This window comes from Penicillium chermesinum (assembly GCF_028974085.1).
Source record: "Penicillium chermesinum strain IBT 19713 chromosome Unknown utg000005l:1.0-4115287.0:1.0-4118363.0, whole genome shotgun sequence".
Taxonomy (NCBI): Eukaryota; Fungi; Ascomycota; class Eurotiomycetes; order Eurotiales; family Aspergillaceae; genus Penicillium; species Penicillium chermesinum.
In genome coordinates, this window is record NW_026695315.1 from 1,515,089 (window position 1) to 1,541,952 (window position 26,864).

The 26,864-nt window shown below is 51.5% G+C and overlaps 12 protein-coding genes across 12 annotated transcripts; 6 read left to right on the forward strand and 6 right to left on the reverse strand.

The window, feature by feature from the left end:
• Positions 1-206: 206 nt before the first annotated feature.
• Positions 207-2,611, forward strand: N7468_006735 (uncharacterized protein; the record flags this gene model as incomplete). The annotated part of the gene is made up of 3 exons (XM_058476031.1): positions 207-731; positions 777-2,468; positions 2,525-2,611. 3 exons carry the CDS (start codon positions 207-209, stop codon positions 2,609-2,611), a joined length of 2,304 nt encoding a protein of 767 aa, XP_058328921.1.
• A 233-nt stretch (positions 2,612-2,844) lies between these two features.
• N7468_006736 (MFS transporter) lies at positions 2,845-4,421 on the reverse strand (the record flags this gene model as incomplete). The annotated part of the gene is made up of 3 exons (XM_058476032.1): positions 2,845-3,753; positions 3,790-4,068; positions 4,128-4,421. The coding sequence occupies 3 exons, from the start codon at positions 4,419-4,421 to the stop codon at positions 2,845-2,847; spliced, it is 1,482 nt and encodes a 493-aa protein (XP_058328922.1).
• A 1,188-nt stretch (positions 4,422-5,609) lies between these two features.
• Positions 5,610-7,561, reverse strand: N7468_006737 (glycoside hydrolase family 47 protein; the record flags this gene model as incomplete). Its single annotated transcript, XM_058476033.1, has 2 exons — positions 5,610-6,550; positions 6,601-7,561. The coding sequence occupies 2 exons, from the start codon at positions 7,559-7,561 to the stop codon at positions 5,610-5,612; spliced, it is 1,902 nt and encodes a 633-aa protein (XP_058328923.1).
• Positions 7,562-8,793: 1,232 nt separating this feature from the next.
• N7468_006738 (uncharacterized protein) lies at positions 8,794-10,052 on the reverse strand (the record flags this gene model as incomplete). Its single annotated transcript, XM_058476034.1, has 4 exons — positions 8,794-9,463; positions 9,519-9,645; positions 9,697-9,838; positions 9,891-10,052. 4 exons carry the CDS (start codon positions 10,050-10,052, stop codon positions 8,794-8,796), a joined length of 1,101 nt encoding a protein of 366 aa, XP_058328924.1.
• A 949-nt stretch (positions 10,053-11,001) lies between these two features.
• On the forward strand, positions 11,002-12,946 carry N7468_006739 (uncharacterized protein; the record flags this gene model as incomplete). The annotated part of the gene is made up of 4 exons (XM_058476035.1): positions 11,002-11,647; positions 11,712-11,959; positions 12,007-12,272; positions 12,325-12,946. The coding sequence occupies 4 exons, from the start codon at positions 11,002-11,004 to the stop codon at positions 12,944-12,946; spliced, it is 1,782 nt and encodes a 593-aa protein (XP_058328925.1).
• Positions 12,947-13,020: 74 nt separating this feature from the next.
• N7468_006740 (uncharacterized protein) lies at positions 13,021-13,954 on the reverse strand (the record flags this gene model as incomplete). The annotated part of the gene is made up of 2 exons (XM_058476036.1): positions 13,021-13,825; positions 13,890-13,954. The coding sequence occupies 2 exons, from the start codon at positions 13,952-13,954 to the stop codon at positions 13,021-13,023; spliced, it is 870 nt and encodes a 289-aa protein (XP_058328926.1).
• A 451-nt stretch (positions 13,955-14,405) lies between these two features.
• N7468_006741 (uncharacterized protein) lies at positions 14,406-14,657 on the forward strand (the record flags this gene model as incomplete). Its single annotated transcript, XM_058476037.1, has 1 exon — positions 14,406-14,657. One exon carries the CDS (start codon positions 14,406-14,408, stop codon positions 14,655-14,657), a length of 252 nt encoding a protein of 83 aa, XP_058328927.1.
• A 96-nt stretch (positions 14,658-14,753) lies between these two features.
• On the forward strand, positions 14,754-15,038 carry N7468_006742 (uncharacterized protein; the record flags this gene model as incomplete). The annotated part of the gene is made up of 1 exon (XM_058476038.1): positions 14,754-15,038. One exon carries the CDS (start codon positions 14,754-14,756, stop codon positions 15,036-15,038), a length of 285 nt encoding a protein of 94 aa, XP_058328928.1.
• A 1,180-nt stretch (positions 15,039-16,218) lies between these two features.
• N7468_006743 (uncharacterized protein) lies at positions 16,219-16,470 on the reverse strand (the record flags this gene model as incomplete). Its single annotated transcript, XM_058476039.1, has 1 exon — positions 16,219-16,470. One exon carries the CDS (start codon positions 16,468-16,470, stop codon positions 16,219-16,221), a length of 252 nt encoding a protein of 83 aa, XP_058328929.1.
• Positions 16,471-19,645: 3,175 nt separating this feature from the next.
• On the reverse strand, positions 19,646-20,458 carry N7468_006744 (GNAT family N-acetyltransferase; the record flags this gene model as incomplete). The annotated part of the gene is made up of 2 exons (XM_058476040.1): positions 19,646-20,218; positions 20,345-20,458. 2 exons carry the CDS (start codon positions 20,456-20,458, stop codon positions 19,646-19,648), a joined length of 687 nt encoding a protein of 228 aa, XP_058328930.1.
• A 2,787-nt stretch (positions 20,459-23,245) lies between these two features.
• Positions 23,246-24,474, forward strand: N7468_006745 (fungal specific transcription factor domain-containing protein; the record flags this gene model as incomplete). Its single annotated transcript, XM_058476041.1, has 3 exons — positions 23,246-24,164; positions 24,216-24,364; positions 24,415-24,474. The coding sequence occupies 3 exons, from the start codon at positions 23,246-23,248 to the stop codon at positions 24,472-24,474; spliced, it is 1,128 nt and encodes a 375-aa protein (XP_058328931.1).
• A 1,571-nt stretch (positions 24,475-26,045) lies between these two features.
• N7468_006746 (uncharacterized protein) lies at positions 26,046-26,579 on the forward strand (the record flags this gene model as incomplete). The annotated part of the gene is made up of 1 exon (XM_058476042.1): positions 26,046-26,579. The coding sequence occupies one exon, from the start codon at positions 26,046-26,048 to the stop codon at positions 26,577-26,579; it is 534 nt and encodes a 177-aa protein (XP_058328932.1).
• Positions 26,580-26,864: the final 285 nt, after the last annotated feature.

A 26,864-nucleotide genomic window follows, 5' to 3' on the forward strand; every position in this document is an offset into this window, starting at 1 on the left:
GAAAAACGCAATATCAATCAATAACGTGAGTTCCAGAGTATATGCTAGTGTGACTGCTGTTTCCCCGTCACGGCGGCGAATTTCGAAAATCCCGTTCATAGCCCGGAATTTGCCGGAATTCCGCGACGCGTACCCGCGTTCTAAAGATTCCCGACAGCCTGACTTGGACAAGCTCTCGGATTCATTGAATCATTAAAGTGATAGCAATGGATACTCGTACCGAGTCTACATCGAATCCGCGAAAACGCCGTCGCCCCGCTCTATCCTGCGAGCAATGTCGGCGACGCAAAGTCCGGTGCGACCGGGAGATGCCTTGCGGGCCCTGTACCAAGTCTCAGCCCCCTCTGGACTGTGAATATGTCAATGAAGGGAAGGCAGCGCTAGACGCTCGACTAGATTCCAGATCAGCAGAGCAGGAGTCGTCATGCATCGGCGTGTCGCAAGCGGGCTCCACCAGCGACGGAGCCCGGATAACGCAGCTCGAGCGAACGGTTCAAGCCCTGCAGGCTCGAGTGCGGGATCTGGAGAAATCGAAGCACAGGGAAGCGCAGGAAGACAAACTTCCTGCCAAACCCTTTGATAATCATCTTCCCAGGCTGGCAGGGGAGCCTGATCATACCTCTACAAAGAGCCCGCCAACATGCATCCCTCCGCTCAATCCCCGCCTCAATAGTACCCCGGACTCTATGAAAGTGTTCGGGACTACCCACTGGGCCCTTGTGTTTCAGCAGGTATGTCTATTCCGAGCTGCGCTACCTTCAACTAACACCCTCTAGCTTCGTCTTCTGCGGCAAGTGCGCAGCACGGCCAGCTATACTGATGGAGAGAAGAATGAGATGAGCAAATCTCTGAAAGAGATCCGTACGATCCGGCAAAGGATTAAGAACCATCAGGCTCCAAGGCTAGAGGAGCCGGTGCCAGGCCTTCTGAAAGATGTTCCGGGGAAGGATGTCTGTGACCAGCTCGTTCAGCACTATTTCCGTACTCTAGGCCTTATATACCGGGTCATTCATAGCCCCACGTTCTTCCAGGAGTATAACACCTTCTGGGAACAACCTCAAAATGTTTCGACATCATTCCTGCTGCAGCTACTGCTGATTCTTGCCATTGGGTCGGTATTCCACTGCAAGCCAGGACCTTTCAATGAACTTGGCTTGCCAATCCGCCGCTGGATTTATGCTGCAAAATGGTGGCTTGAGGGCCCGGGCGAACGGGAAGCGCAAAGCATGGCAGGTCTGCAGGTACAGTCTTTGGTGATTGTCTGCCGACAGGCATATGCCATACACAAGGAAACCAACTGGGTGATGGCGGGGGCATTGCTCAGGAGGGCGATCAATCAGGGACTCCATCGAGATCCAAAGAACTTTCCAACCATCTCGACCTTTGACGGGGAGATGAGACGTCGCGTATGGGCGACTATACTGGAACTCAATGTGCAGCTTTCTGTCGATGTCACCATGCCGCCTTTACTTGCTCCAGAGGATTATGATACACAACCGCCATCCAATTTCGACGACGAGGATATCGAACCCGCGATGGAGATACTGCCACCTGCTCCTTCGCTCGAATGCTTCACCTCCTCGTCTCTTCAGATTATCTTATATCAGTGTTTTCCCGCGCGGCTGCAAATTATGCGGATTTTGAATCAATGTGGCCGAGCGCAAGTATACGAGACAGCTTTGCAGCTTGGAAATGAAATTCTCCAAGCTTGCAAAGAACTCTCAAACCTCTTTCACAAATATTTTCCCCGCACAAAGACTGCAACAAATCCGCCGACTATTTTTCACGTCCGGCTGATGGATATTATCCTGCGACGATTCCTGGTCAATATCCATCGTCCCTTTGCAATCCACTCTATCAACGACCCACGGTTCTACATGTCTCGGAAAATAAGTTTAGACGCTGCGCTAGTGATGGCTTCCCACGGCGACCCGCCTAAAGACGCAGCAGCGGCAAGTCAAGCCCCCTATCAAGACCTACAGCGTCTCTGCTTATCAGGAGCCGGTACCTTTAAAGGATATCTCTCGTTGGATGTCCTTATGGTGATATCCTTGGAGTTAATCACTCAAGTAGAAGAGGAAACCGCGTCGCAGCCTCCGGGCTCTCCCGGTGCGCCAACAACGGTAGACCAGATGGCACAGGCTGTACGAGTACCACTCATCCAAGCATTGGAACGTTTGAGCGCACACCTATACAAAAGTCTCGAAGCGGGTATTCCGAGTATGAAACGCTACTGTTTACTCGCCGGGGTACTTGCTCAGATCCAGGCGATGATGAGCGGCGAACAGGCAGAGTGGATTCATATTCGGGATGCTTTCCTGGATAGCATGAAGACATGCCGGACTCTCCTTGAGCAATATATTTCAGAAAATCCTCTTCCAAATGCTTTTCTGAATGTCCCACCAGACAGCTCGAATCTCTGGACGCCGGAAAGTGGACTGGGGTCCAGCTTGGAATCGGAGTTCATGGTACGTGAAAATCGATATATGATGATGAGGGTTTGAACTGATCCGCGAATATCCAGTTCCCGTATATCGGCCCGCAAGATATGAGTTTCTGGGATATTCCTCCCTTTGGTGATGAAACTACCTTCGATCCTCCAGTCGTATGAAATAGGAGATCTTTGCATTAAATTCACCACACACCTCAACGTCGCTGTCCAAATCAAACGGATCGAGAATTCTTCACTCAGGACAACGCATATGAACGGTCTCTTCTCATGCCAAAGTCATTAATTCTGATCTTTCGAAATGCTTCATGTACCATAGCTTAGCCCCTTATATACAGGACATGCACGCCATATTAGACGTGGCCAATCTCTGCGCATAGCGATGATCCCGTCCTTCATCCTGTTTTCCGCACCTGGAACCCTCCGTGCCATCCAACCCAACCCGTCTCCGCCGGCCCACGAAGCAGCGTCAGAAACAAAGCCACGCCAACAAACGCGATACTCACACACCCCGAAATAACCCACCCATACTCATTGTACACTTTATTCCCAACGGCAGTGCCCATCAACTGCCCACAGAACACACCAATCATATAAGCCGTATTAACACGATTGCGCGCTTTAGGCGCCACAGCGTAGATAGCCGTCCGATTGGCGATCTGCGACATTTGCAACCCAAAGTCCTGCAACGCAGCCTGCAGAACCGGGCCCGCCACGGTGACCTTGCCCGTGAATGTGCCGATGCAAATCCCTGTGAGCAGGACCGCGAGGCTCATTAGCAGAGCGACTTGGGTGACGACTTTATCTATGACATAGCGGGAGAAAATGGGGCCTAGGAACATGGGGGTCATTCCTGCGAGAGAAAACAGGCCGATGGTCACCGTGTTAAAGTGGTACGGCGACCCACTGAGGAGGAAGGTGAGGGTAGTCCAGAAACTGGTGAATGTGGCGGAGAGGAAGAAGCCCATGAGCGTGGCTTGGACGAGCACGGGCGTCGTGAGCCAGAGCTTGACGATTGTGGTTAGGATGCTGAGGTATGTGATGTCGGTGTTGGTGGGCGGGTAGTCTGGCATGAAGAGCCACAGCAGGATACAGAGGAGGTATTGCACTCCGAGGGACATCCAGTAGATGTTTCTCCATGAGGAGTATGTGGAGATGATACCTGCGAGCAGGCGCGCGATGAGAAGGCCCAGGATGATACCGGAGGTAACGACTGATAGGGCCGTTGCACGGCGCGCTGGCGGCGCAAGATCTCCGACTAGCGGGAGCATGATTTGCTGTTCCTCTCGAGTATGAGTATGAAGCTAGAGGGTATCGAGCAATCGGGTTCTCCGACTTACCGGTGTCACTGTCGTTATCGAAGTCAAGCAGCTGAGAACAAGAAAGGCGTTGAACGAGTTTGTCACGCACAATCCCAGCCACAGAGTCGGCGTGAGGATCATTAAAAGGATCACAAAAGGCCGTCTCCTGACTAAATCGCCCAGCGGGCAGACAAAGATAAGCCCCGCTGCATACCCGGCTTGACTGCACGTGGGAACTAGGGAGGCCTGCTCGTGGGATACATGAAAATGACGTGCCAGGGTATCTTCAATGGGCTGCGCATAGTACAGATTTGCGACCTAGGGACTGATCGTTAGTGTCGTGTCATGTCTTTCATTGGTGACTATGCTCGCCGTACCGTGAATGTCCCAGCGAATGCAAATAAAATATTCAATGGTAATCCAAATTTTGGAGGATTCGTTTCATCATATCGACACCACCGTGGCATCCATAAAAGAGCATCAACAATGGTGTGCCAAATGCCTGTATTTGGCGGGGTTTTCGTTGGACTCGTGATTGCTTTCGGCCTTCGCTCCGGTGTCTCGGGTGCTGTTAGGGCATGGGCTGGGCTAGCATCTATCGGCCCCTTTTCTTCATCATGCTGAGGTACAGGATTGGATAGCTCTGTTGTGGTCTTTTCATCCCCACTCATCTTCAAAAACAATGGATAACATGACAAGAAATCGAGCGTCAAAGATCTGAGCTTTTCCGGCTGAAGCGGGTGCGGGTCGGTTGTTAGCCGCTGATCAGCCTCGCATTTCGCCCAAAACGGCGGTCTAGGGTCGCATACGTCGATGCGCGAATCTCAATTACCTGATTTATCTCGATTACATATCTCTGATTCTTGGATGTTCCTTTTTTGAGTTTGCGAGATTAGCCCTTGCTGCTAATGCGAAGTGCTCTTGCATCTCGGGGCCTGCGGCGCCCTCACGAGCGTTTGCAGAACGGAGCTGTATCGGCCTCATCGGCCACGAATGTACTTTTCCCCAGATTGAGCTGTTGAATAATTCTTAGCTCTCATAAAAAAGGCCGTTGGCTTGAATGCTCCACCCTATAAAACTATAAAACTATATTGGCTTTGGGTTTGCGGCTCTAAGCCCGGCACATGCTAGTAAAATAATCAAGCCGCTGAAGATACAATGGGGCTTTCCTTGAGCATATCATCTCAATCTGCCTTTTAGCTTCGGAGTTAGCTCTCAGGCGCGTAGATCGATATTCCCACCCATTGGGAACGGCATACCAGATTAATGCAAGTGGTCTCGGCTTAATCTCCCACGTATCTGATACACCATATGCGATGCGAACGCCGACCTGCATGACGGCCAAACGGGCGTAGTTCCTTCTATCGAATGTTAAGTCAATTGATCTAGAAAATCTGGAAATTACATGTCCATTATATTCCAATTTTTTTTACTGGTAATGGACGAGGTGTGGAACTTGCCCAGCGGCTCCTTTCGTCATCGAACGCGCTCTAAGCATTCCTGATCCGGAAACAATTACGCTCTTCTTTTTTGCTTCGCCCACGGCGACCTGGATTGGAAATAATATTCGTCCATGTCTCCGAGTTTAAAAGTGAATTCCCCGGCTCTATTTTGAACTTGTCTCTTATGGAAAGAATCAAGCAGTTAAGATGAACGACAAGGCTTGTGGCGGGCGGTGCAACAGCCTCGGGTTGGAAGGTTGGAATGTGAGCCATCCGACTTCATGGTTCACCTCCTGCCATAGAGGGGAAGAAAACACGGATTATGGAGTATTGCGTTTATGGGCCTGAGTATGAGCTATGTACAATGATCTCCGGCCATGAGTATCCTAGTCATTAACAAGAAGCCGATTTCGATCACTACGAATCGCCTCGCAAGGTTTCCTCCGGACGTCTGAGCGGATGTCCCGCAGAGTTGAAGACGTATTCATCCAAGCTGAGGGTATCCGGGGGGCTGAACAGAAGGTAGAAATACTTCAGCGTCTGCGCCATCCAGACACTTCCCATGGAATCGAGGTGGCCGGGTTCACCCTCTGGGTTTATGACATCTTCCACCGCAGCATTCCCATTGGTCACTTCGGTCGCAGCTCGGATATGTTCAAACATCTTCCAGCCGGAATCCAGCAGGTCTTGGCGCCCCGTTACACGATAAAGGGTGAAGATACTCTCGACGATCTCGGGTCGCAGGGTATATCGTTTATCAGGCACCGCGACCACCCCCGGCGCCAAGTGATAGGCGCGGATGATGGCGTCGATGTCCATGTCAGGATCTGCGCTAGGCACTGATTTGTGGTGAATCTCACGCCGCCAGTGTTCCTCATTCCATGGGCAATCTCCTTGCGATTCGCATGCAATCAGATCCATAATCTCCGGCATAATGCCGCGAGGTGAGATTCGGGAAGCCCACAAGCAGCCATCCAGTAGTTTGTCGGCAATTTGGTGGTGAGCCGGGATGTCAAATAGGGCGCCTCCCAAGGCAAACATACCCCCGGCAAAACACGAGCCGTGGTGGACTTGAGTTTCCACATGCGTGCGCGGGTTTCGCCCTGGGAATGGGGCCACGCGCACAGATCCTGCAAAGAGGATGTCGAGGTTTTCGATATTTATGGGCCGAAACAGCATGCGACCAGAGATAATTCGACTCGCCCTCTCGTACATTTCGCGGTACATGGGGTATCGGCCTCCGAGGAGAACGAACGCCTTTGGCAAAGTTCGATATATGGAGTCAAAGTCGCCGCCCACGCTGTAGACATCACCATCCAACCTCTCTGTCCGCGCATTGAATTTCGCGGGCCATAATCCTTGGATCTGTGTCGTGCCCTGGTGCTTTTCAAACTTCTCCATGATGAACTGGACGGCGTCAAAATATTTAGGGTCATTTGTGATTTGGGATAGCCGAGTAAACTCAAGGAAAAGGAAGTGATCTCCGTCAGCGAGGCTGTTTCTTCGGCGATTTGCTCCTCTCGGCGTGCGGCTTCGTGTAAATCCCAGTGGATGATGGGCATCCGGTTTGGAGTGTCGAAGGCAACGTAGAGCATATCCGCAACTTCAATGGCTTTGTCCAACAATCGGGGGTCTTCGCTCAAATCAAAAGCTCCCAGTAAACCTCCCAATATACGAATGTTGATCTCATGGGTATTGACAAGCTCCGACGGAGAGTCTTCGAAGTTAATTTGAGCCACTGCGTTTAGAGCTTCCTCGAACTCCGAGAACATCCCCATTATCCAGAGAGTATCCAAGTTATCCACCAGAGCCAAACTCCATCCACCAAGCGCGTTGCGAGGAACGCCACTGACAGGCGCAAGCTCGTCGCTCCGCCATGCCAAGGACTTGTATGATGCCCAGCACCTTTGGAAGGCCGCTTTTACCGCGGCCTGTTTGCGCTTCCGGGTCTTCGTTGCTTCATCCTCTGAAAACCATCCCGTTGATTTTGGAAACCTGGAAGAGTCCGCTTGAATGCTTCGCAGACCCAACGATGAATCTGTTGGCGGCAGAGCATTGGGGAAAACCGCAAATCTCATGGGCAAAGATCTCCAAATGGATTCGTGGGATCCGTCTTGCAGTTCATTCTGGGGCTCGTGGGGCGTGGGACTATCCGGTGCTGGAGCTGGCTTAGGCTCTGGGGATAGGGCTCCCTCAATCTGCAAGTCTTCGCCAGCGAGGCCGGGAGGTTGGAGGGATTCAGTATTTGTCGGAGGGTTGGCTGTTGGTACTTGCGGTTTCGGCGCATGCGGGTCCATATACTTGTACAATAGGAGGATCGCCAGAACTGCTAGCGAGTAGCTAAGCCATTGGCGTCCCGCTCGACTCATGTCGAATGGAGGCAAGTTCCAGGCTTCGGACTGCGTCGCTCTATGCCATTTTCAAGCACCGAGGAGTGAACAAGGGGAAACCATTGCCCAGCTAGGGGCAGATGCCTAGAAAGAAGTAGCGAGTATTTCGTGCTCGGGGGGATAACGTGAGTGGCTCGCGTGGATCGCCGATCCATCTGCTACGTTTGGGACGTTGGCTGCCGCAACGCGCCCCCTGGGGTATTTTCGGATTCGCTCCAGGTCCATCGGCCGCAAATACGAGCTCAAAACCTCAGACTATTTCTGTACCTATTTGTCTATAGATATCCCAATTCTTGATATGAGAGCATGGCCAGGTTGCTCAGAAGTGCTCGGTGTTGAATGTTCGTTTATCCCTGACGGGGCCCCACTTCGGAGTGGCCGCGCCATACTGAGGCACGAGAGCCCAGCATGAACGTGATTTAGCAGGGATTCAAGTGGTGGATGATCCATTTTTTCCGACCATCCTAATAGTTTCTAGGATGCCTTTGAATCGTGCAGCTAGGGAAAAGAATAGGTAAAGGGGTTGAAGTATCCAACATCAAAACAAAAAGAAAAAAGAAATTGCTTTGCATCATCCGTGAATCGAACACGGGCCTCGTCGATGGCAACGACGAATTCTACCACTAGACCAATGATGCTGGTTCATGTAGTGGGCGGCAGATTTGTGCTACATGACCCAAAATTTATGGTCAGGTAGTTTTTCTTCCCTTTCCGATCCTTCAAAGTCCCTTATTTTCTGTACGTAGTATGTGTATATGATGTGTCTGTCACCTTTTTTGATGATGCGGTCTAGCCTGGCCTCCACCCTATTAAGCGAGCCGCACGTTCAGTCTCCTCCTCACAGGCTTGCCACTTTGTCTCTATGATGTGTCTTGAGAAATCTCGAATATATATTTTGCCGGATGCCACGAATCATAGTACCAGCAAATAGCGGGCACAACTTGAACGAGAATCAAACGGACGTATCAATGGATCCAATACCATTAGATTCAAGTTGGAAACGCCGAACATCTATAGTACTGACTAGCATTCGATGCTTCCAAAACGAATTGAAACATTGACATTCCCGAAACAACCCTCAATCAAGCATATCCGAACATGGAAGCTTTCAAGTTACTACCTGCCGAGAACTCTCGCTTCAATCACCGATGATTGGAGTGCCGGACCGCTCTCTGGCTCCCAGAGCCCGACAAGCTCCAGCCCTGCTTCATTTAAGAGGCCCTCGTATCCCCCTTGGTCCGCTCAGCGGCCGCAAACAAAACCATCATACTCATATCGCCAAGAGCAGACAGCAGCGGAATATTGGCCTCGGGTAAGACTCTCTCTTCTATCAAGAGCAAGGACTCCGCCGCCATGGCCTCGCGGATGCGGCCCAAAATCTTCAGGACCAGCTCGTCTGGCCAGTCATGGAGGACATTGCGAAGGTAGTATGCCCGCGCGCCCTTGACCGGCTGTTCATCAAAGAAATTGTACCCCTGGGCCTCGACCCCGGCAGGGAGATCGCCGGTCTCGATGACGTGCAGCAAGTCTTGAAGAATGAGGCGTCCTGGGGCATCGGGGAATTTCTTATGGAAAGCCTCCAGCTCGACTCCGTGGCAGCCACCAATGTCTACTAGTAGAACGTCGGAAGGGCATTCGGCGCACAGTAACCCTGCGACGGGGAAACATTCAAACCACTTTTTACCTTCCCGGCCATAGGAGGAGGCCATGAATTTATTGAAAGCGTCTTGGTAGTAAGGCTTAGTCTTGAGATAGTCGAAGTAGCGGGATTTGATGCCCATAGCCGCCTGGAACGGGGAATCGTCGATGTCCTCAGGGTTGTTCCAGCCCTTGTCCTCGAAGTACTGAGGGAGCCGAGAAATGATAGAGTGGAAATGGGTGCTGGTTGATGTTTAGAGTCTGTACTGCATGGCCTGACCCGCGGAAAGCAACTTACAAATAGACCACCGCTGCGGATAACGGAGAGGCCGATACATAAGCCCCAGCAAATGAGGTCGATTGGAACTCATCCCTGGAGATCTGCTTCAAGATACCCATAGATGCGAGGAATCTCATAATCCTCCCTATGTCACGTTAGACATGGAGCTCAGCCGCTCAAAAAATGTGAAACATACGGACGAGCTTAGCGTCAGCTTTGATGTCTCCCGAAATTTGACTGACGGTGATAAATTTCTCTGAATCACCAGCGGAATGACGGGCAATCGAATCAAAGAGTTTGAGATCAACTCCGAGGCGAACGGCCATCGCTTGGTGGCCCTGACACTAGTCAGCTCGGCGAAACGGCCCGATCGGATGAAGTGTCACTGACAGAGAAAAGAAGCTCGAGAGTCCTATCCAATGGTGAAGCAGGTGCAGCTCTGAGTTTGCTACATGCTTGATAGAGTTGCACTCGCTGATTTTCGTCGATGCTATTCAGCTGGCCGGCAGTGGCGAGAGTATCGATTGATTGGACGAGCTGGGAAATGTTCATTTCTGCAGACAATAAGATGTTGATCAAGTTAATCCCCTTTTCTTTTTAGTAGTGAGAAATGAGCGAACGAGGGGGACACTGTCGGAACTTTATACTTGGTCTGAAAATCGGCATTTTCAAGAATAAGCCGACAAAGGTCTCCGACCCCGAATTTGAGGGTCTCAAGTCCCGTAGCTTCACGTTTCAGGTCCGATTTAGAAAGTGATTAGAGTGGTTGTCTTATGGTTTGTCTTTTTGAGTAATACTATGTGTATCTGTCTGGTGGTGGGAGCTATTACTGAGATCTCTTTAAGCTCTCAGTGCGTAGTGAGCGGAGCCCCTAACCGCAATACAGACGTACAGTTGGACACATTGCTTGTGCTCCTGTTCTGACAAAACACAGAGGTATGTCGGTATTTTACCAAAGCTTGGGATTCAGTATATTAAACTTGAACTGCTACCGAACTTAATATATAACTTTCAGATAGCCTCTCGTAATGTCGTTAGGTACAGATACCTTCGTGGCACCGGAGAGATGACCGATGTCTGCCACCTTGGCATTGTGCGGCTCCGCTCTAGAACGTAAAAGACCTCCTTCTTTCGTGAAGCGGCGAAAGGCTCTGAAGCTGGTATCATGAATCAATATGAATCTCCGCGGGAAAAGTTTCTGAACGCGGACCCACAGGTTCAGCTACGAGGCTCGCAGGAACGACTAGAAGAACAATGAGTACCAACATGTCCTCAAGGTGCTTCTCAGGCTAAAGAAAATCGGGGCATCTCCGACTGATTGGTCCAGAAGGCCCAATGGGGTAAGCTCACTGTCGCACAGCAGAAGCGAGAAGGAACCTGCGTCACTTGAGTTATGCGAGCCCCGCATCTTGATGCGGGGTTGACAGGTAAATAAAGAACTCAAATGTCTGGATGCAATTCCTGACAATTCAGTTTTATATCTCTCATAAACAGTCTCAATATGGCGACAGCCGACGTGGCCCAGCCAGCAATCCCATCTCGATCCCGAGTGGAGCCTGGCTCGCATGACATCCCGCTAGGCGTTCTACCCCGGACAAGCACTTCCACCCCCGAGAACCCTGACAGGATCGCCAGCGAAATAATCACCAAGCTCAATGAGAGCATAGCGAAGAAGGACAGTGCTGCCGTTGCCGCACTCTTCCTCGACAACAGCTACTGGCGCGACCACCTCCTTCTCTCGTGGGAATTCCGCACGGTCAAAGGATCGGACCTGCTCTCTAAATTCGTGGCAGGAAGCGCGGCCTCGATCAAGCTCGGAATTGATCGTAGCGCACCACACAAGGCGCCGCATAACGGCCCCATTGACGCGTTTGGAGAAGTCCACGGAATTGAGTTCTTCGTTACGGCCACCACGAACGTCGGCTCCGGAGTCGGGGTTGTCCGATTGGCGCAGGAGGGAAGTGATTGGAAGATATTCACTGCTTTCACGACCCTGCGAGAGCTAAAGGGGTATGAGGAAGCCACAGGTCCACGCAGACCCATCGGGGTACAGCATGGCGCTTACCAGGGGCGCACGAACTGGCAGGATCGTCGCAATGCCGCGATGAACTATGAAAACGGGAAGGAGCCTGCTGTGATGATCGTCGGTACGAACACCTTTACTCCTAAAATCACTAAAGAAATGAGACACATAAGCTTAACGTATCGCAGGTGCCGGCCAAGGAGGCCTGACAGCCGCCGCCCGCCTGAAGATGCTCGACGTCGACACCCTCGTGATCGACCGCGAAGAGCGCATCGGCGACAGCTGGCGCCACCGCTACCACCAGCTCGTGCTGCATGATCCGGTCTGGTACGACCACATGCCCTACCTCAATTTCCCCTCGCACTGGCCCGTCTTCACCCCCAAAGACAAGCTCGCCGAGTTCTTCGAGTCCTACGTCAAACTCCTCGAGTTGAACGTCTGGACACGCACAGAACTCAAGTCCTCCTCCTATGACGAGGCAAGAAGCACTGGACCGTGACGGTGGAGCGCACGAAAGAAGACGGAAGCAAGGAAACGCGCACTTTCCACCCGCGCCACATCATCCAGGCCACCGGGCATTCCGGAAAGAAGAACATGCCCACGTTCAAGGGCCAGGAGACTTTCCAGGGCCGGCTGTGCCATAGCTCCGAGTGGCCCGGCGCAGACGCAAACTCCGCCGGGAAGAAAGCGGTGGTTATCGGGTCCTGCAACTCGGGGCATGATATTGCGCAGGATTACTACGAGCGCGGGTACGAGGTTACGATGGTGCAGCGGAGTTCGACTCTGGTGGTTTCGTCGGAGGCGCTGGGGGGAGATTGCGATGAAAGGGTTGTATGATGAGACGGGCCCGCCGACGGAGGATGCGGATACTTTCTTGTGGAGTGTGCCGCCGGAGCTGTTCAAGACGCAGCAGGCAAAGGTGACGAGAAAGATTGCTGAGTTCGACGCGAAGATCATTGCTGGGTTGGAGAAGGCTGGCTTCTCGGTCGATCAGGGTCCGATGGACGCGGGTTTGCTGGTCAAGTACTTTCAGCGTGGAGGAGGGTATTACATCGATGTGGGCGGCAGCCAGCTTATTATTGATGGGAAGGTCAAGGTGAAGCAGGGACAGGAGATCAGCGAGATCTTGCCCCACGGCGTGCGGTTCGCAGATGGCTCGGAACTGGAGGCTGATGAGATTGTCTTTGCTACGGGCTACCAGAACATGCGATCCCAGGCGCGCATTATCTTTGGCGACGAGATTGCTGATCGCGTTGGCAGCGTCTGGGGCCTGAATGAGGAGGGTGAGTTCCGCACCATCTGGAGTCGGAGTGGGCACTCGGGCTTCTGGTTTATGGGCGGAAATCTTGCTCTGTGCAGATACTACTCTCGTCTACTGGCGTTGCAGATCAAGGCCCTTGAAGCGGGGGTTGCTACATACTAGACCGGTATTACTTAGGATGTCCGCTTAGAAAGCCAAGGTCATTAAATTCGGTTTCAATTGGTTATCGAGAATACTTATAGCCAGCCTTCCTGCTGCGAAACCCATACTCCTAACGTGAGAACTAACGTAAAAAGCCACGTCTCCAATCTCTCGTGGGCGTTGGCCCCGGGGCGCGTTGAGGGCTTCGTTAAATCCAGACATAGTTGCAGAGTCTCGATAATCGAGCCTTTCCGCACATATATCTCCAGCTTTACTCTGCTCATAGTAGCAATGCGGCTCTTCCGTCGGGCCTGCCGATCAATCAGGAACAGGATAAACTGTTCTTCTGCATTTTCTTTTCCTGCGGTATCCCGTTTCTCCCACTGTAGGATCATTCGCCCCGGCTGGCTCGGGTCCAGATTGTCCTCGCCGCGCATAGTAAACCGGTAGCATGGGTTCCCTTCCAGGGGTTTGGCAGCTGCGCCGGTCTGCCAGCAGCATTCTGAATCGCGGAAATGCACCGAGGTCGACTCTTCGCCGGCAGTGGGATAGCAAATGGCGGCCACAATTTCTTTATCTACAGCGTGGGTGTCGCTAGAGTCGGTCAGGTCTGATTTGGTGGATTGCTTGCGCAAGTTCGCGCTGAAGATAAATGGTTCATCGCGGGTCGCATAGAGGTCGCCGCTCTTTAATTTCGGGCGCAGATGGAAATCTTGGGTTAACTTTGACTTGCGGAGTGGTGGTTGCCATACTTCGAGGACTGGGACGGGACGGGTGTTGGGAGCTAGTTGTTGGATTTGGAGAAGTAGTTTTGCCGAGAGGCGTAGTGATGATTTCGGTGGAGGGCGTGCGACATTGAAATTTGCTTCGATTTTGGTGCGAGCAGGTTGCGACGCAAGGCTGGACTTCTCCTTTAGCCTGAAGTAAACAAAGGGAGAAAGGGAGCTCCATAAGCGGGTCCTACCGTTCATCACTTCCCGTGTCACTCTGATAGTCCACCGAGTCTGTACTCATGCTGGGCTCCTGCATGTTGAAGATCATTCCAGCTGATCTGGGGGGTAAAATATAGTTTCAAGGATTGCAAGGTCAGGAGAGTTTGTGGGAGGTTTATTTTAATTTTTCCTCACCCTACACCGACTCCATGGGTTCAGGCAAACTAAGTAGTAAAGCCCAAGACTTTTAGCTCGGCCTAGGCTTTCTGGCCCGTAGTCGTATCGAACGAACCATGTGGGGGCAAGAAGTCCGACGGGATTCAGCTTGTGCGTTGGACCCCGTTCCGGTGGAGATTTTTCTCCTAGTTTTGGCTGACGGGGGCTTTTATGACCAGAATGTGAGACTTTATGCTCGATGCCAATTAATGCCGCCGATGGTCGAATTTCGCAAATTCCCCGAATTCCCCGACAGGAAACATTACCACTAGGCTCCAACGGTTGCTCTAGAAGAGGAACCTTTGCGAGATGGAGGCGCCTGTCATGACCTCATGGGCATCCTCCTGAAGGATTTGATTGGCGCTGTCCCTCGCCCTTGGGGTCAGAATAAGCTGTGGCAGCCTACGACCGAGGAAAGCGAAGGGCCGAGCTCGCGCGGCTCCGTAGAGTTTCGAAGCGGAGCGAAAGACCCTGATGAGACAACGGTCTTGGCGGGGATGATCAGCCGACAAGGCAATGCAGCTCTGAACGTCGGGCACGGCGATTATTGCACTAGTCACGGTAATTTCGCCCTGATGGGGTAAGTGATGCGCCCCTTCTCGTAAATTGAGTTCTGCATGGGCTGTCAACCTTCTACGAGCACCTGCTGCGTTGCCGTGTATTCGTGCCTGGCATGCAACATGCATTCCAGAGTGGCAGGCATCTCTATTTCACACATGGGGAAACCACTTCTGGACGTTGAAGAACTTGGCAGAAGCTTGCAAGTTGCTAGGAAGGATGCGATCGTGAGAATCCGTGCACTGCTGTTCGGGGTCCCGACCATCAAGATGCAGGGTCAGCAACCAACGCGCGACCATTACCGCATTGAGCGCGAGAGCCTCAGAAGACGCCTGACGCCAAGCTCTGCCCCAATTATAGATCACTCTGCGGTCGGCGGACCTCCAGTCGAGGTTTTAAAGTGGTGAGTGGCTTTGGCCCCTCATGCTCGAATGTTGTGACATTCATGAGACTCGGTGGGCTAAACCCGAATGATTCAGGCTAGATCGTTACGGGCGTTTCAATTTAGCCATGAGGATTGAACTTTGGAGGATGGGAGGATTAGAGTCATGAAATAACGTTCTATCGAGTCCTCTCCTGCCGAGGCCGGCTTTTCCGGGCCCAACTTGAAGATATGCACATAAGTACGTGAATCGCGCTAGCATATGCATTAGAATAAAAAATGTCGATGCCTGGTGCTTGTATCGACGCTAGAACCAACCGCACGGCGATCCATCTCCGAAGGCAACAGAATTTGTCGCGGCATCACGGACCACATTGATTACCCATATTAAGCCTGATATTGCTAAAGACAGTAGCCATGGTAGACTTGGGCCTGTGCGGAGAAGGCTATCTAATGCTGGATGGAATCGGATGGTAGAAGGACGTACGAAGGAACCATTCCAGGTTGCCTTGTGCCCATCCCCCTGCTTAAAGACGAAGATTTTGCTCTGTGGCTTGACCCGTTGACACGCCTCCCAATATGAGTATCGGCTCAAGACAGGTTCCCAATGATTGGACTGTGCTAGAGAGGTTTGACGAAGGGTAACTATGTCCATTTTAAAATCCAAGATAATCACATTGCAAGCTAGTCCACAGTAACTGGACAATCGACATGCGGAAAAAATATCAATTTTGTCAATCGCAAGAGTCTCCAGGAAGTACGCATCCAGCTGCGACACCGAAGGGTATTTCCAGGGGGAAAAAGGGCGGCTGGTAAGGGCCACGGGCGCAACTATCCACAAACCTACTGCCCGCAGCAGGAACCAGACCCCAATGATCAAGGGCTCCCAAGACGCCAAACCTCGCACACACGTCAAAAAAAATCAAGAGTAAAAAAAAATCGTAGTCATCGTGTAGGGGTGCTGGAGATATCTACCCCAAAGTTCGTCGATGGCGTCGTAGCCTCACGAACATGATGAGCGGGCTCTTTCGAGTTCGGATCCGGCACATATCCACTATAACCATCATCCTGCATGTAGGAACTCTCATGACCATATCCGCTCGGCGTAGCAGCATCTTGCCCATACTGATAGAAGGCCGAGGCAACCTCCGAGTTATTATCTGGTTATCGATTAGCGCTGAACAGCGGGGGTATCGCCCCACTACTTAAAGACTATGCGACCGCAACATACATCTCGATTCCAAGTCCTTGGCCGCACTCATCGATTCTCTCTTCAGGAAACCGTAATTCCGCAGACGCACGGCGCGCATGTACTTGCTCTGCTCGAGGTTCCGCTCATAGGCCTTGCAGTCGTCGCCGGTGGGGTTATAGTGGCGGAATAGGGCGGCGCAGAGGGCTGTGAGGAACAAGGATGCGACGAGGACGATGACAATGACGGCCGAATCGCTGATAACCATTTTGACGATGCAATATGTGCTGGGGAGAGGAGTCGCGAATTGTACAAGCGGTGACGTAATGGGGGTGTATTGATGGAGCGACAGAAGGCTAACGTAGTTACTGCGATGGATCAACACATGGCATGCCCAGCGACTATCGCATCTATTATGTATGGGAAGGTGGTATGGCACAGAGAGGAGCGATGAGAAGGAAGGGAAGCCGAGTCGAAGGTCGGGCGACGGCTCACATATGTGTAGTCTTCGTCGTCGGTGGGGAAATGTGTTATTGGCTGCGCATCAGTTGATCTATTGGGTTTCACGGGCTGACCATCTACAGTTCTGATTTGGCGATTTAGTCTTTCGCGTGGCTTTTTCCCGGGTCGCGGCGGAATATGTGGCCAAGGGCGTGACTTGCGAACAACTCTTTTGTGTAGTCTATATGGGACGGAAATCTCTTTCGCGCAAACCCATATAGCCATGGGGAGACCAAAGCTGGTGGACAAACTCATTGGCCGATGGAGAGGGCCATCCTCCACAGCTTCGCAATTGGGCTGCGTGGACTTGTGCGCGATGTGGGGTTTTGGCTTTGTGTGTGTTTCAACTGGTCCGAAGTGGAAGTATCGATTTTCCATGTCAAAAAGCTTGGCCAAGAGACAACGATCCATTGAATTCCTTGGCGTACACTCAGTGATTGTTTTCTAGCCAACTTCAAAGGCCCCGGAAAGACCAGATGTTCGGGTTGAACAGGCCCGAGATCGGGTAGACATGTCGATCCGAGATGTGTGCGTCTGCGCCACCCATGTACCCTCCATTACGAACAGCCTTGGTGAGCATGTTTCGAGCCTGATAAGGGCATTCACCTAGGTCGCCGAACCCCCGGCTTTATCTTTCCCCATCCTCATGAAAATAGAATATGACAAGATTGATTCCAAGTTCAACTACAGGTGATGAAGAATTCTCGAAGAGTTCTGATTTCTAAGTGTTTCAACTTGTTTCCTACGGATTAACATATTAACTCTATTACTTTCGAAATGTTCCAAATCGAGCGCGGAGTCTCAAATCCATTCAGCCCACCCCACCCTCCAAAGCAAGAACCGCCTTTCCGTCCCACCCTCATGAGCAAGCGATTCCTCTGTCCATCATAGAAGCAAATCATCAAATGAGGTGGACTTCCTCGATCGTTTCTTCACTACCTCATGATCTGTATCCTGAACATGCGCGAGAAAGGTAGCGACTCGTGCATTTGCCTTGTCCCGAAGAAGCTCCCACGCGTCCTTTGAATCGGGAAACTTGGTCTCTAAGTACTCTATGACAAGGCGAGTACTGAGGATATTTCTCGACGGCAGCAATCGCCTGTCAGTCTCAAATTCGTTCCGGTACATGCCATGTACCCTTATTCTAGCTTGATCGCCGAAGGATCGATCCGGACACTTCGCAGGGCCTGCAGAGACGCAAAATAATCCCAGTACACTGTACCGTGCCGGAGCGCGACGAGCCTTTTCAAGATTCCCTCTGATGAAGACTTCGATGATGATTCGTGGGGGACGTTGGCTCCAGCACCTGAGTGTCCGGCCGCAGCAGACCGAGCAGAACGGACGTTCCTACTAGATATCGAGTCTATCGTTCTAAAATGTCCCAGGTTCATTCCGCTCCCCACCCCTCTGCGATGGGGTGGACGATATATTGTTGCCGCTGTTGATGCAGCACAACCTTTTGACGGTTGAAATTGTTGGCGTCCGTTTTGAGTGCTTGAGCCTGTCACCGACAGGGAGCAAAAAAAAAAACCCCCCGCTACATAGCCATAGTCCGAGTATTAATTTCTCATCACTTGGTTTGGAAGACTGCTCCTTAAGCGCGATGTTTATGAATGAGCAGTGGCGTCCTGAGATCTGAAACGTGACGCCAAGGCGTTCGTATTCCTTCTTCATAATATCTTAATATCTTTGAAGCAACAGTCGAACCTTTCCTTCATAAGTATGGCGATTTTGCTTGAGTGTATTCAACCATGACTCTCTTCTAGCTCAACCATTGCGTCCTCCTACGGTGAATTACGAAGCCGCGGTGTCAATGTTCCCTTCAGCAAATAACTTTTTGTCCAGTTCTCCACGCAAGAACGGACCGAGAGAATTACTTTCCAGCTCTGGCAATGCCGTTTATGAGAGCACGAGAAACTGTATTGCCAATGCCAAACGCAGAATCTCAGTGCGTGCCATGTCAGCTCCACGATCTTCACCAAGTGAACGGCATCGTTCAGACTTAGCTTGCCAGATGACCTGCCCTTCGGCGAGAGGGAGCTCTATTCGTGGCCAAAGGAAGACGATATGGGAAGGGGCGCCCCGGAGAAAAGCCTTCAACTTTCAAGGCAGAACGAAGTCTTGGGATTCTGTCTTCCATATCCCCCTCCTAAGAGCCTTAGATCTTTGAAGCTCTTACTGGGCCTTTGTCTGAACTTATAGACTGATCCGTCGGTGGCTTGTGTTCCGCCGCTCGCTTACTCAAACATGAAGAAAAAGGACAGTGCGGACCTTCTTAGAGGCTAAGTGACCCAGGGAGGACTCAGAGACGATCATTCCCGTCCGATGGCGGACTGGAGGAAGGGATGAAGAGAAGCCTTGTGAGAAGACCTTATCTTGAAAGAGGGGCCAAGTGAAGCCATTTGTACTTGGGAATTCGTACGCTTCAGAGTCAGATAGTAGTAGGGATGTCCAGATGGATTGCGAAAAGTCAGGCTCTGCGTCGACACAGTAGCTACCAGTATTCTAGGCTTGAGAGCCTCTTTCTCAACGAGGTATAAATAGTAGCTGTTGATGAAAATTCACCAAGCTTGGTTCCGCAGTTTAGGCGAAGAACATGCCCCATTGGAACTGGGTAGCAAATTACGTAGCTAGTAGATAGGACATTTCAAGCAAGTCTGTATCTAAAGATCCCAATTGAAGGTAATTTGTGGAGGGAGTTCATAGCTATATGCGCAGCTGAATAACGAGACAATTTGTGCAAACTCATCAGAAAACATTAGTCAACGCTGTCATCGATGTTGAAGATGCTGGTCAGTTCCTCCGCTTCGCACTGCACGATGTTGATAGCCGCATGCGAATAAGCTCATCAGTAATCAAGATTTCACTTTCGGGTTGCGAATCATGCAGTACAGCTGCGATTCAGGTCAGTCATCCGGAGACACGTGTACACAAAACTTGACTTACAGTGCAAGTATCTCCGCCTCGGCACATTCAATCTTGTCAATAAGCTCGAAGCCCATTTTCTCATATATGGCCACATTGGGGTAACCCTTGGAGCTCTCAAGGTAACAGGGCATCCCCTCCTGGTCAGCCTTGTCCATGATCTCTTGCATGAGTCTCTTCCCAATCCCCATGCCTCGAACAGCGGAGCTCACACAGAGGAGGTTGCAGAAATAGTACCCCCGTGGATCCACCCACAAGGTGTCGTGCGCAACGCCTTGGAGCCGTTTCCAGATCCAGTATCGGTTCACATCCAGACCGCCCCGGCCAAGGAAGCGAATGTTGTTCATGAGCTGCTTGAACGAGAGAAGCCAATCCTGCGCCCACACCGTCCAGGTCTGGGGCTGGGAGAGCGGCTGCGGTGGGTACCACCAGGCCACACCAACGATCGTGCCCGGAGCAAGCATCATGTCGCGGTCGGTCTTTCGGTCGCTTGCTGCACGGGTGACTTTGGCCACCGAGGCAGGACACTTGCAGTTGATTCCATACTGGAAATGAGCCGCGACAGAGGCTGAGTTTCGCTCAATATTGAACTGTTAATGGGAGCAGGGCATGTTTTAGTTTGGACTTCTTTGCTCATCATGAGGCATTTTTTTCCTTCAAGTCCAGAAGTTGTGGGGGTCTTGCAACCTGCTGCGCTTGGGGAAGTGGGCTCGTACCTTGGACAGATTGAATACCCAGCGGAAGTAAGGGTCGTCTGCGAAGGATCTCTGCACACAGTCTACAGCGCCGGGGATGTCGGCCTCGACGAGCGGGACGATTTCGATCGACATTATACTTGGTCACTACGATCTCGTGAACCGGAATGGCAGCTAGCTCACAGTACCGGTTTAGATTTCCGTGTACTGGGTCTACTGGATCTTCGTGTGGGCTGAGACAGCGATATGGTATAGGCATGCGAATGAATGAGTAGTGGGTAGAAAGAGAGAACGGCCATCTAAGTAGAGTATGAAGTGCTTCAAGGCACACCAGATGGAAGGGAGAAGAGGGGAAGAAAGGAATAGAGGGAGGAGAGTCTATAGCAACTGTAGGGAGTAGCCAGGCAGAGGGGTAGAGTGAAGCTGGGAATGTCTTTGAAATTGGCCCCTGGGGGGAAGTGGAGGGACCTTCATATAGCTGCTCCCACGACGCTCCACTTGACTGTTTACTACGCTGCGTATCTCCTCTTATCTCCTGCGGGCTCACCTGATCGATCCCTAGACCCGTTCCGGCAGCTCTAGCCGGATAAGCGGAGTCTCGTCATCGCGCATTACACAGCACTCCTTCTCCGATGCCTCGTGTGCTTATGTCCAGTCCTTGTGCCCTTGAGCTTTGGTATGCAAGTCCAGCCTCACTTCTGATATCTGCACATGACCAGGCTGGATGACCCCACTCCCGAAAAAACACGGTGGTTGTCGCGGGAAACGCGGGGGAAACTGTTACATCGAAGGGGCTTGGACGATGTGGGGAGTGGAGAGGCTTTTCGCGATCGGGCAGGTTGTCGCGGGTCCCGCTGCGCATTGGCTCTTCTACAAGAAGCGGGCCACCTTGTAGCTTCCCAGAACAGAGTCCAGCATTAGACTTGGTTGATAACGGCAGATCTTAAGGTTCTAGCTACGACTCTGATCTAGGCTTTGGTTTTACCTCCGTAGCGCATACTTTATCTTATCTTTGCCGGTAAGGTGGGGGTGGACGATCCTGACTCATGCGACCTCGCCAAGGACCGCTTGAATGCTGCTCGTAAGGCCAAGACCCCGTCAAGGGACCACTTGTAGATCAACAGATCTCCTCTCGACCGTTCGCCCAGAAATTACCGGGAGACTTCCCTCGCCTCCACTTACGAGCCGCAGACGAGGGTTCAAAAGGGAACAAGAGGGGAGTGGCCGCTATGCAGTTGAATTGAGTCATGAGCGATGCTCCGGTGCTTGAACTTCGGGACTGGTGCCATCTCAAGCCTTGGCGCTCAAGTCGAGCTACTGGAGAGATGTCTCATTCATGATCCTAGAATGAGTGATAGGTGCAGAGAGTGTGCATCGAGACGGACATGGGAATTATGTGGAACGTGGCAGAATTATAGAAACCGTTCCAGGGCTGGAAAGTCCCGCCTTTGAGCGACCACGGAGTTTGGGGCGGACGGTCGGAGGATCGGAGGGTCGGGGATTCGATTTTGTGCCTACAAAGTAGGCATGTTTCCTGCTTGTCTAACCTTTTACCTGCAATTGCAAACAAATACAGTTACTCTTACCAGAATGGTAACCACATAATTATCAAGAGGTCTGAAATTACATTCTGGTTCCAGCATAACATGGCAGAACCTGTGAGAAACCTCCCGCCACCGAGTCGGCGACGCGACAAGCCCCAGTTGTCATGCAACCTATGCAGAAAAAGAAAGTAAGAGCGCGAGCAATCAAAGGCAATTTTGCTGCACTCGCAAGAGGGGGTGGGGGAGCTGACTGCATAACAGATTGCGGTGCGACCGGGGCCAGCCCTGCGGATCATGCAGTCACCGGGGCCTATCCGTCTCCTGTACATACCCTCCGCTCCAAGCCACAGCAAAAGGCAAGATCACAAGAGAGCATCGATCGGGTACAGCATCGTCTCTATCGGAACGTATTACTCAGCTGGAAAGCTTGATATCTTCCTTCGTGGAGAATGCCGGTAACCAGGCAGCCCGAGCTCAGACAGACCAGCACGAAAGCGGTGATCTCAGCACGCCCAATGTGAAGGATGAAGAACTCAGTGCGCCGTCGGACTCATTCGGGCAGATCTCCTTACAAGATAGCAGGGCTACATATGTCCAAGACACCCATTGGACTGCAATCTTAGATGAGGTTAGCCACTCCTCCGACGTACCAGCCTTTCGCTAATTCCCGGACAGATAACTGAGCTGAAGAACACCGTTCAGACGGAGTCTCTGTTCGAGCGAGAGCATTCAGAGGCCGGGCAAGGTTATCTAAACCTCCTACCTGGGGGAGCTGTACCTGCAAGCTTGCGAGAAATTATTGACGGGCTACCTGCAAGAACCATTTGTGATAGGCTGATTTCTCAATATTTTAACTTCAACCCCCTGCCATGTAAGACTCGTTTTTATCCGATATCATGCTGGCACAGCTAACGTAGACTGGGCTAAAGTGATCCATGGGCCTTCGTTCTTGCGACAGGTACAGTTTCTTCCACTTTCCTCTAGTAAAAGGGAAGCGCCGCTGACAACTACTATAGTACGAACGGTTTTGGGAGAACCAGAGTGACGCAGATCCAATCTGGGTCGGAAAGATGTATGGCTTAATGTCACTTGCCCTCATCTTCCGGCACCAGGCGCCCTTGGCTAGATCGAACGCAGATAACATGATCCGCGATTTCAACAGGAAGATAAACCGATGTCTAGTGCTCGGGAGATACGAAGAATGCCCACCAGGTACAATCGAGACCCTCTGTTGCTTGATGAACTCACAGTTCCACTATGCGGAAATCAAAGAAATGAGCCACGTACTCACGATGGGGATTATCATTCGGCTAGCCCAGCGAATGGGCTATCACCGTGATGCATCGCATTTCCTAACATCTCGCCCTTCAACGGCGAAATGCGCCGCAGGGTCTGGATGCTTATTATGGATTTGGATACAATGCTTTCTCTCTCGGTGGGTCTGCCCCGACTTCTTCGAGAATTTCAATCAGACTCGGCTATGCCGCGAAACCTCCTGGATACCGATTTCGATGAAGACACAGTCGAGCTCCCACCCTCTCGACCACCCTCTTTCGAGGGCCCCTGTCAGTGGCTTGTGTCGAAGCACAGAGTCACATCGATTTACGGGATTATCACCGATTTTTCCACCTCCATCCGCCGTCCAAGCTATGCAGAGGTAATGCATTTGGATAAGCTTCTCTGCGAAACATACGCGTCCACCCCAGAGAACTTGCGCGAGAAGCCCTTGAACAAGTCTCTCATGGACAGCTCTCAGGTCACCATCCGTCGTATCCAATTGCGGCTCTTAGTGTCCAAGGCAAAATGCGTGTTACACTATCGCTACTTAGCACCCGCAAGGACAGACGAGCGGTATGCCTACTCTCGCAAGACCTGCATCGAGGAGGCTCTCTGTATAGTCCGGTACCATCATCTGATGCAGCAAGAGACGGAGCCTGGTGGTCGTTTCTGGCGCGAGAGGTGGAAGATAGCATCACCAATCATGCGAGAAACTTGGGTTATGGGGAGCACTTTGTTATGTCTGGAGCTCAATTTTGACTTATCCGATGGTGATCCTAATTCCAAGCGCATACCGTTGTCTCAGAACACAAGAAAGCAGATCATCTCTGCTTTACGGAAGTCGCGTGCGATCTGGTACGAATCAAATGATACTCACAGCGAGCCTAAGCGAGCGATGAAAGCGCTCGACGTGGTTTTCGATAAGGTTCACAAACAGGACGAAGCCACGTCGCGAAAGGCCGCTGAACAGGCGACTGAGAAGATGGGGGAGACGGTTCCCAATGAAAATTTATCAGCAGGTAAGCACAGAGGAACTTCAATGAGAGGAGATCACTTACGTTATATTCTAGATTTTCTCATGCAAGACAACGAATTTTCATGGCCTGAATTAGAAAGCGCCATGTTCTTGAACCAGTCCATCAGCGTTCCAAATTTTGAAACTGATCTTTTTGATTCACCTTTCACGCCGTCTGACGTAGCCCCAGACTTATCAGGCCTTGTGAGTATGTCTCTTGGCTCGTCTTGCTCAACGGCTAACGCAGCCCGCAGACCAACAGTGTCGACGAAATGCTCGGTGTCTCCATGAACTACCCTCGGTTCGATCACTGATCACTAGAGCTGTAAGAACAAAAACCACGCAATGACAAATTATATTTGACCCTACTCAATGGAGCGCGGTTATGGTTAAAGCTTTGGCGCTCTTGCTGGAGGTATCGGTGACAAAGTGCCAGTGATTCTAGATGTATCCATCGTATGGATTGTGGGGCCAAGATATATATTGCTTCAAAGGACCAGTCAAGAATTCAAGAGGAGCAACATTCAAGAAACTGCAAGAGCGCAATCCATGATAAGCGGGAACCGGAGAAGATAAGGGCGTAGTGACGCAAGAAAGAAGGGAAACTTTACATCTGACATATCGATTCGAGTTGGCCACACAGCAGATGCATCGCAAGATTGTTCCGAACTCAACGAGGGGCTGCAGAAGATCGGCACGGGATCGCCCAAAGCGGGTACCTACATTGAGCGAACACACAGGCAAGGAACGCCACCGTGACAGAGTGCCTTACTTTGTTCCCGAAGATCATATATGTCGACTACAGAACATGTTCCTACATTGAGACCCAGAGCCCTCCGACGAAGCCAGGACTCATCCGGCCATCGAGAAGAAGACGCCTCGCATCTGTAGAGCATGTCGTAGAACAAAATGGAAATTACTACAAGCCTCAGAAGACTTTAAATATTACGTAGGTGGGAATTGCACTCATCGAATGTATGTATGGGATAGATCTATGGCAAGGAATTTCTTGAGATCCGTGGCGACCCAAGCGTAGATGCAGACGATAGGTCTACTATCCCCACACGCCACCCACTTGGTACCTTAAAAGTCTATTGATCCAATTGAATTGAAAAGAGGCAAATCACGAAGGGCCGTTTTGGAGGACCACCAAACCTTAATCAGCCCCACTGCACCACCCGGAGAGAAAGATCTTGTTGACATCCAAACCGGTTTACGAACGCAGGTTCCCGCTATGTGCAAACGACCCATCTCTTTGCATTCCACAGGCCCAAGATCCAATAATGAGGTCGCATCCCTGATAATGGTCGATCCCTACCTGAGAAGGAAGCAGGAATGCTGTTGAAGGCGATGGGGAATCTCAATCAAGGGATGGAGCAGAATGGCCACAATAAACCTGCCAACTCATCAATACCGAAGGGCTTCTAGTTATGGCAGGCTAGATCCGGACGAGTGAGCATCCACCGAGGATTCCTCATGGGATGAAGAGTGAAGAGTGGGACAGGCCATGAAGTAATGAGGGGGAACGGGAGGCTGTTGGAAGATCTAGGACCTGTCGAAGTTTCCTACTTGTAGTTCCTTCCCCAGCTGGGCCGCACAGGCCGCCCCCGCCCATAATATCTATCTGGAGTCGTTTTCAGCCGATGCCATGAGCTTGCAGCCCAGTTGAAACCAGAGAACATTCCGGGCTGTCACTTCATTGTTTATCTTTGAGGGGTGTCCCGCTCCCTCCCCCTCCCTAACCCTCCAATCTACGATTCCCTCACACCCTGAGCAAAACAGAACCCATTCGGAGCGTTCTAAGACTGAGTGTCGGTCCCTTGGCACAAGGAGGCCCCAGCATTTAGTCTTCTGGCTCCCAAGTCTTAATTCGACCACCGACGATATGAGTTTGCATGGACTCGGGGTCATCGGGGCTCAGGTCGCCGCATCATTCAAGAGCAACGATGACAAGCATATGACCGGCCCAGCAGCTTTGTCGCCCGTCCACTCCGTCCAATCGACACCGTACCTGACCGAGCCACCGCGCGTCGCTGACTTCGACCCATCGATCGGAGCCAAGCCATGCTCTCCGTTCTATCCTCATGGGACGCCGAGCTTGTCATGTGAGCATTTGACTTATGAAACGAAACTGGCCGAGCAAAATCGACATCAACTTGGCGATCTCGAAAATGCAGGACCTTACTTGATACGAGGGGGAAGCCCTCAACGATCGAAGCTATGGGAGGAACGGAAGCCATCGCGATCGTGTCTGCACTCTTTAACCGGCCGGCAGCGCCTCCTCATCAAGGCGATCATTGCAGTCGTCACTATTGGAGGTATGATCGGCATCGCACTGGGAATTACAGTCGCCGTGGGAGGTACGGCCTGGAGATCCGGAGGAGACCAGCCTTCTTTGGGGGGGCTGATAGGTAAGTGACAGGCCTTTGTACCCACCTTGATATCGCAAGAAAGCTAATGGAAAAACCAGATCTGGTGCCATGCTTGTCGAACTATCGTGATTTGACAGGCTCCTGGTGTAGCGGGGCAACATGCTAGAAGATAATTTCTTTTATGGTTGTGTTTCTTTGTTTTGTGTTTTTCACTTCGATCAGTGGGATACTCAGTTTTGCATGACAGGATTTTCAAACATCCGTGGAGTTTTGGGCGTGACAATCGGGGTTCTTATTATTGGGGGGTTCTGGAAAAAGGGTACTGGGACCCC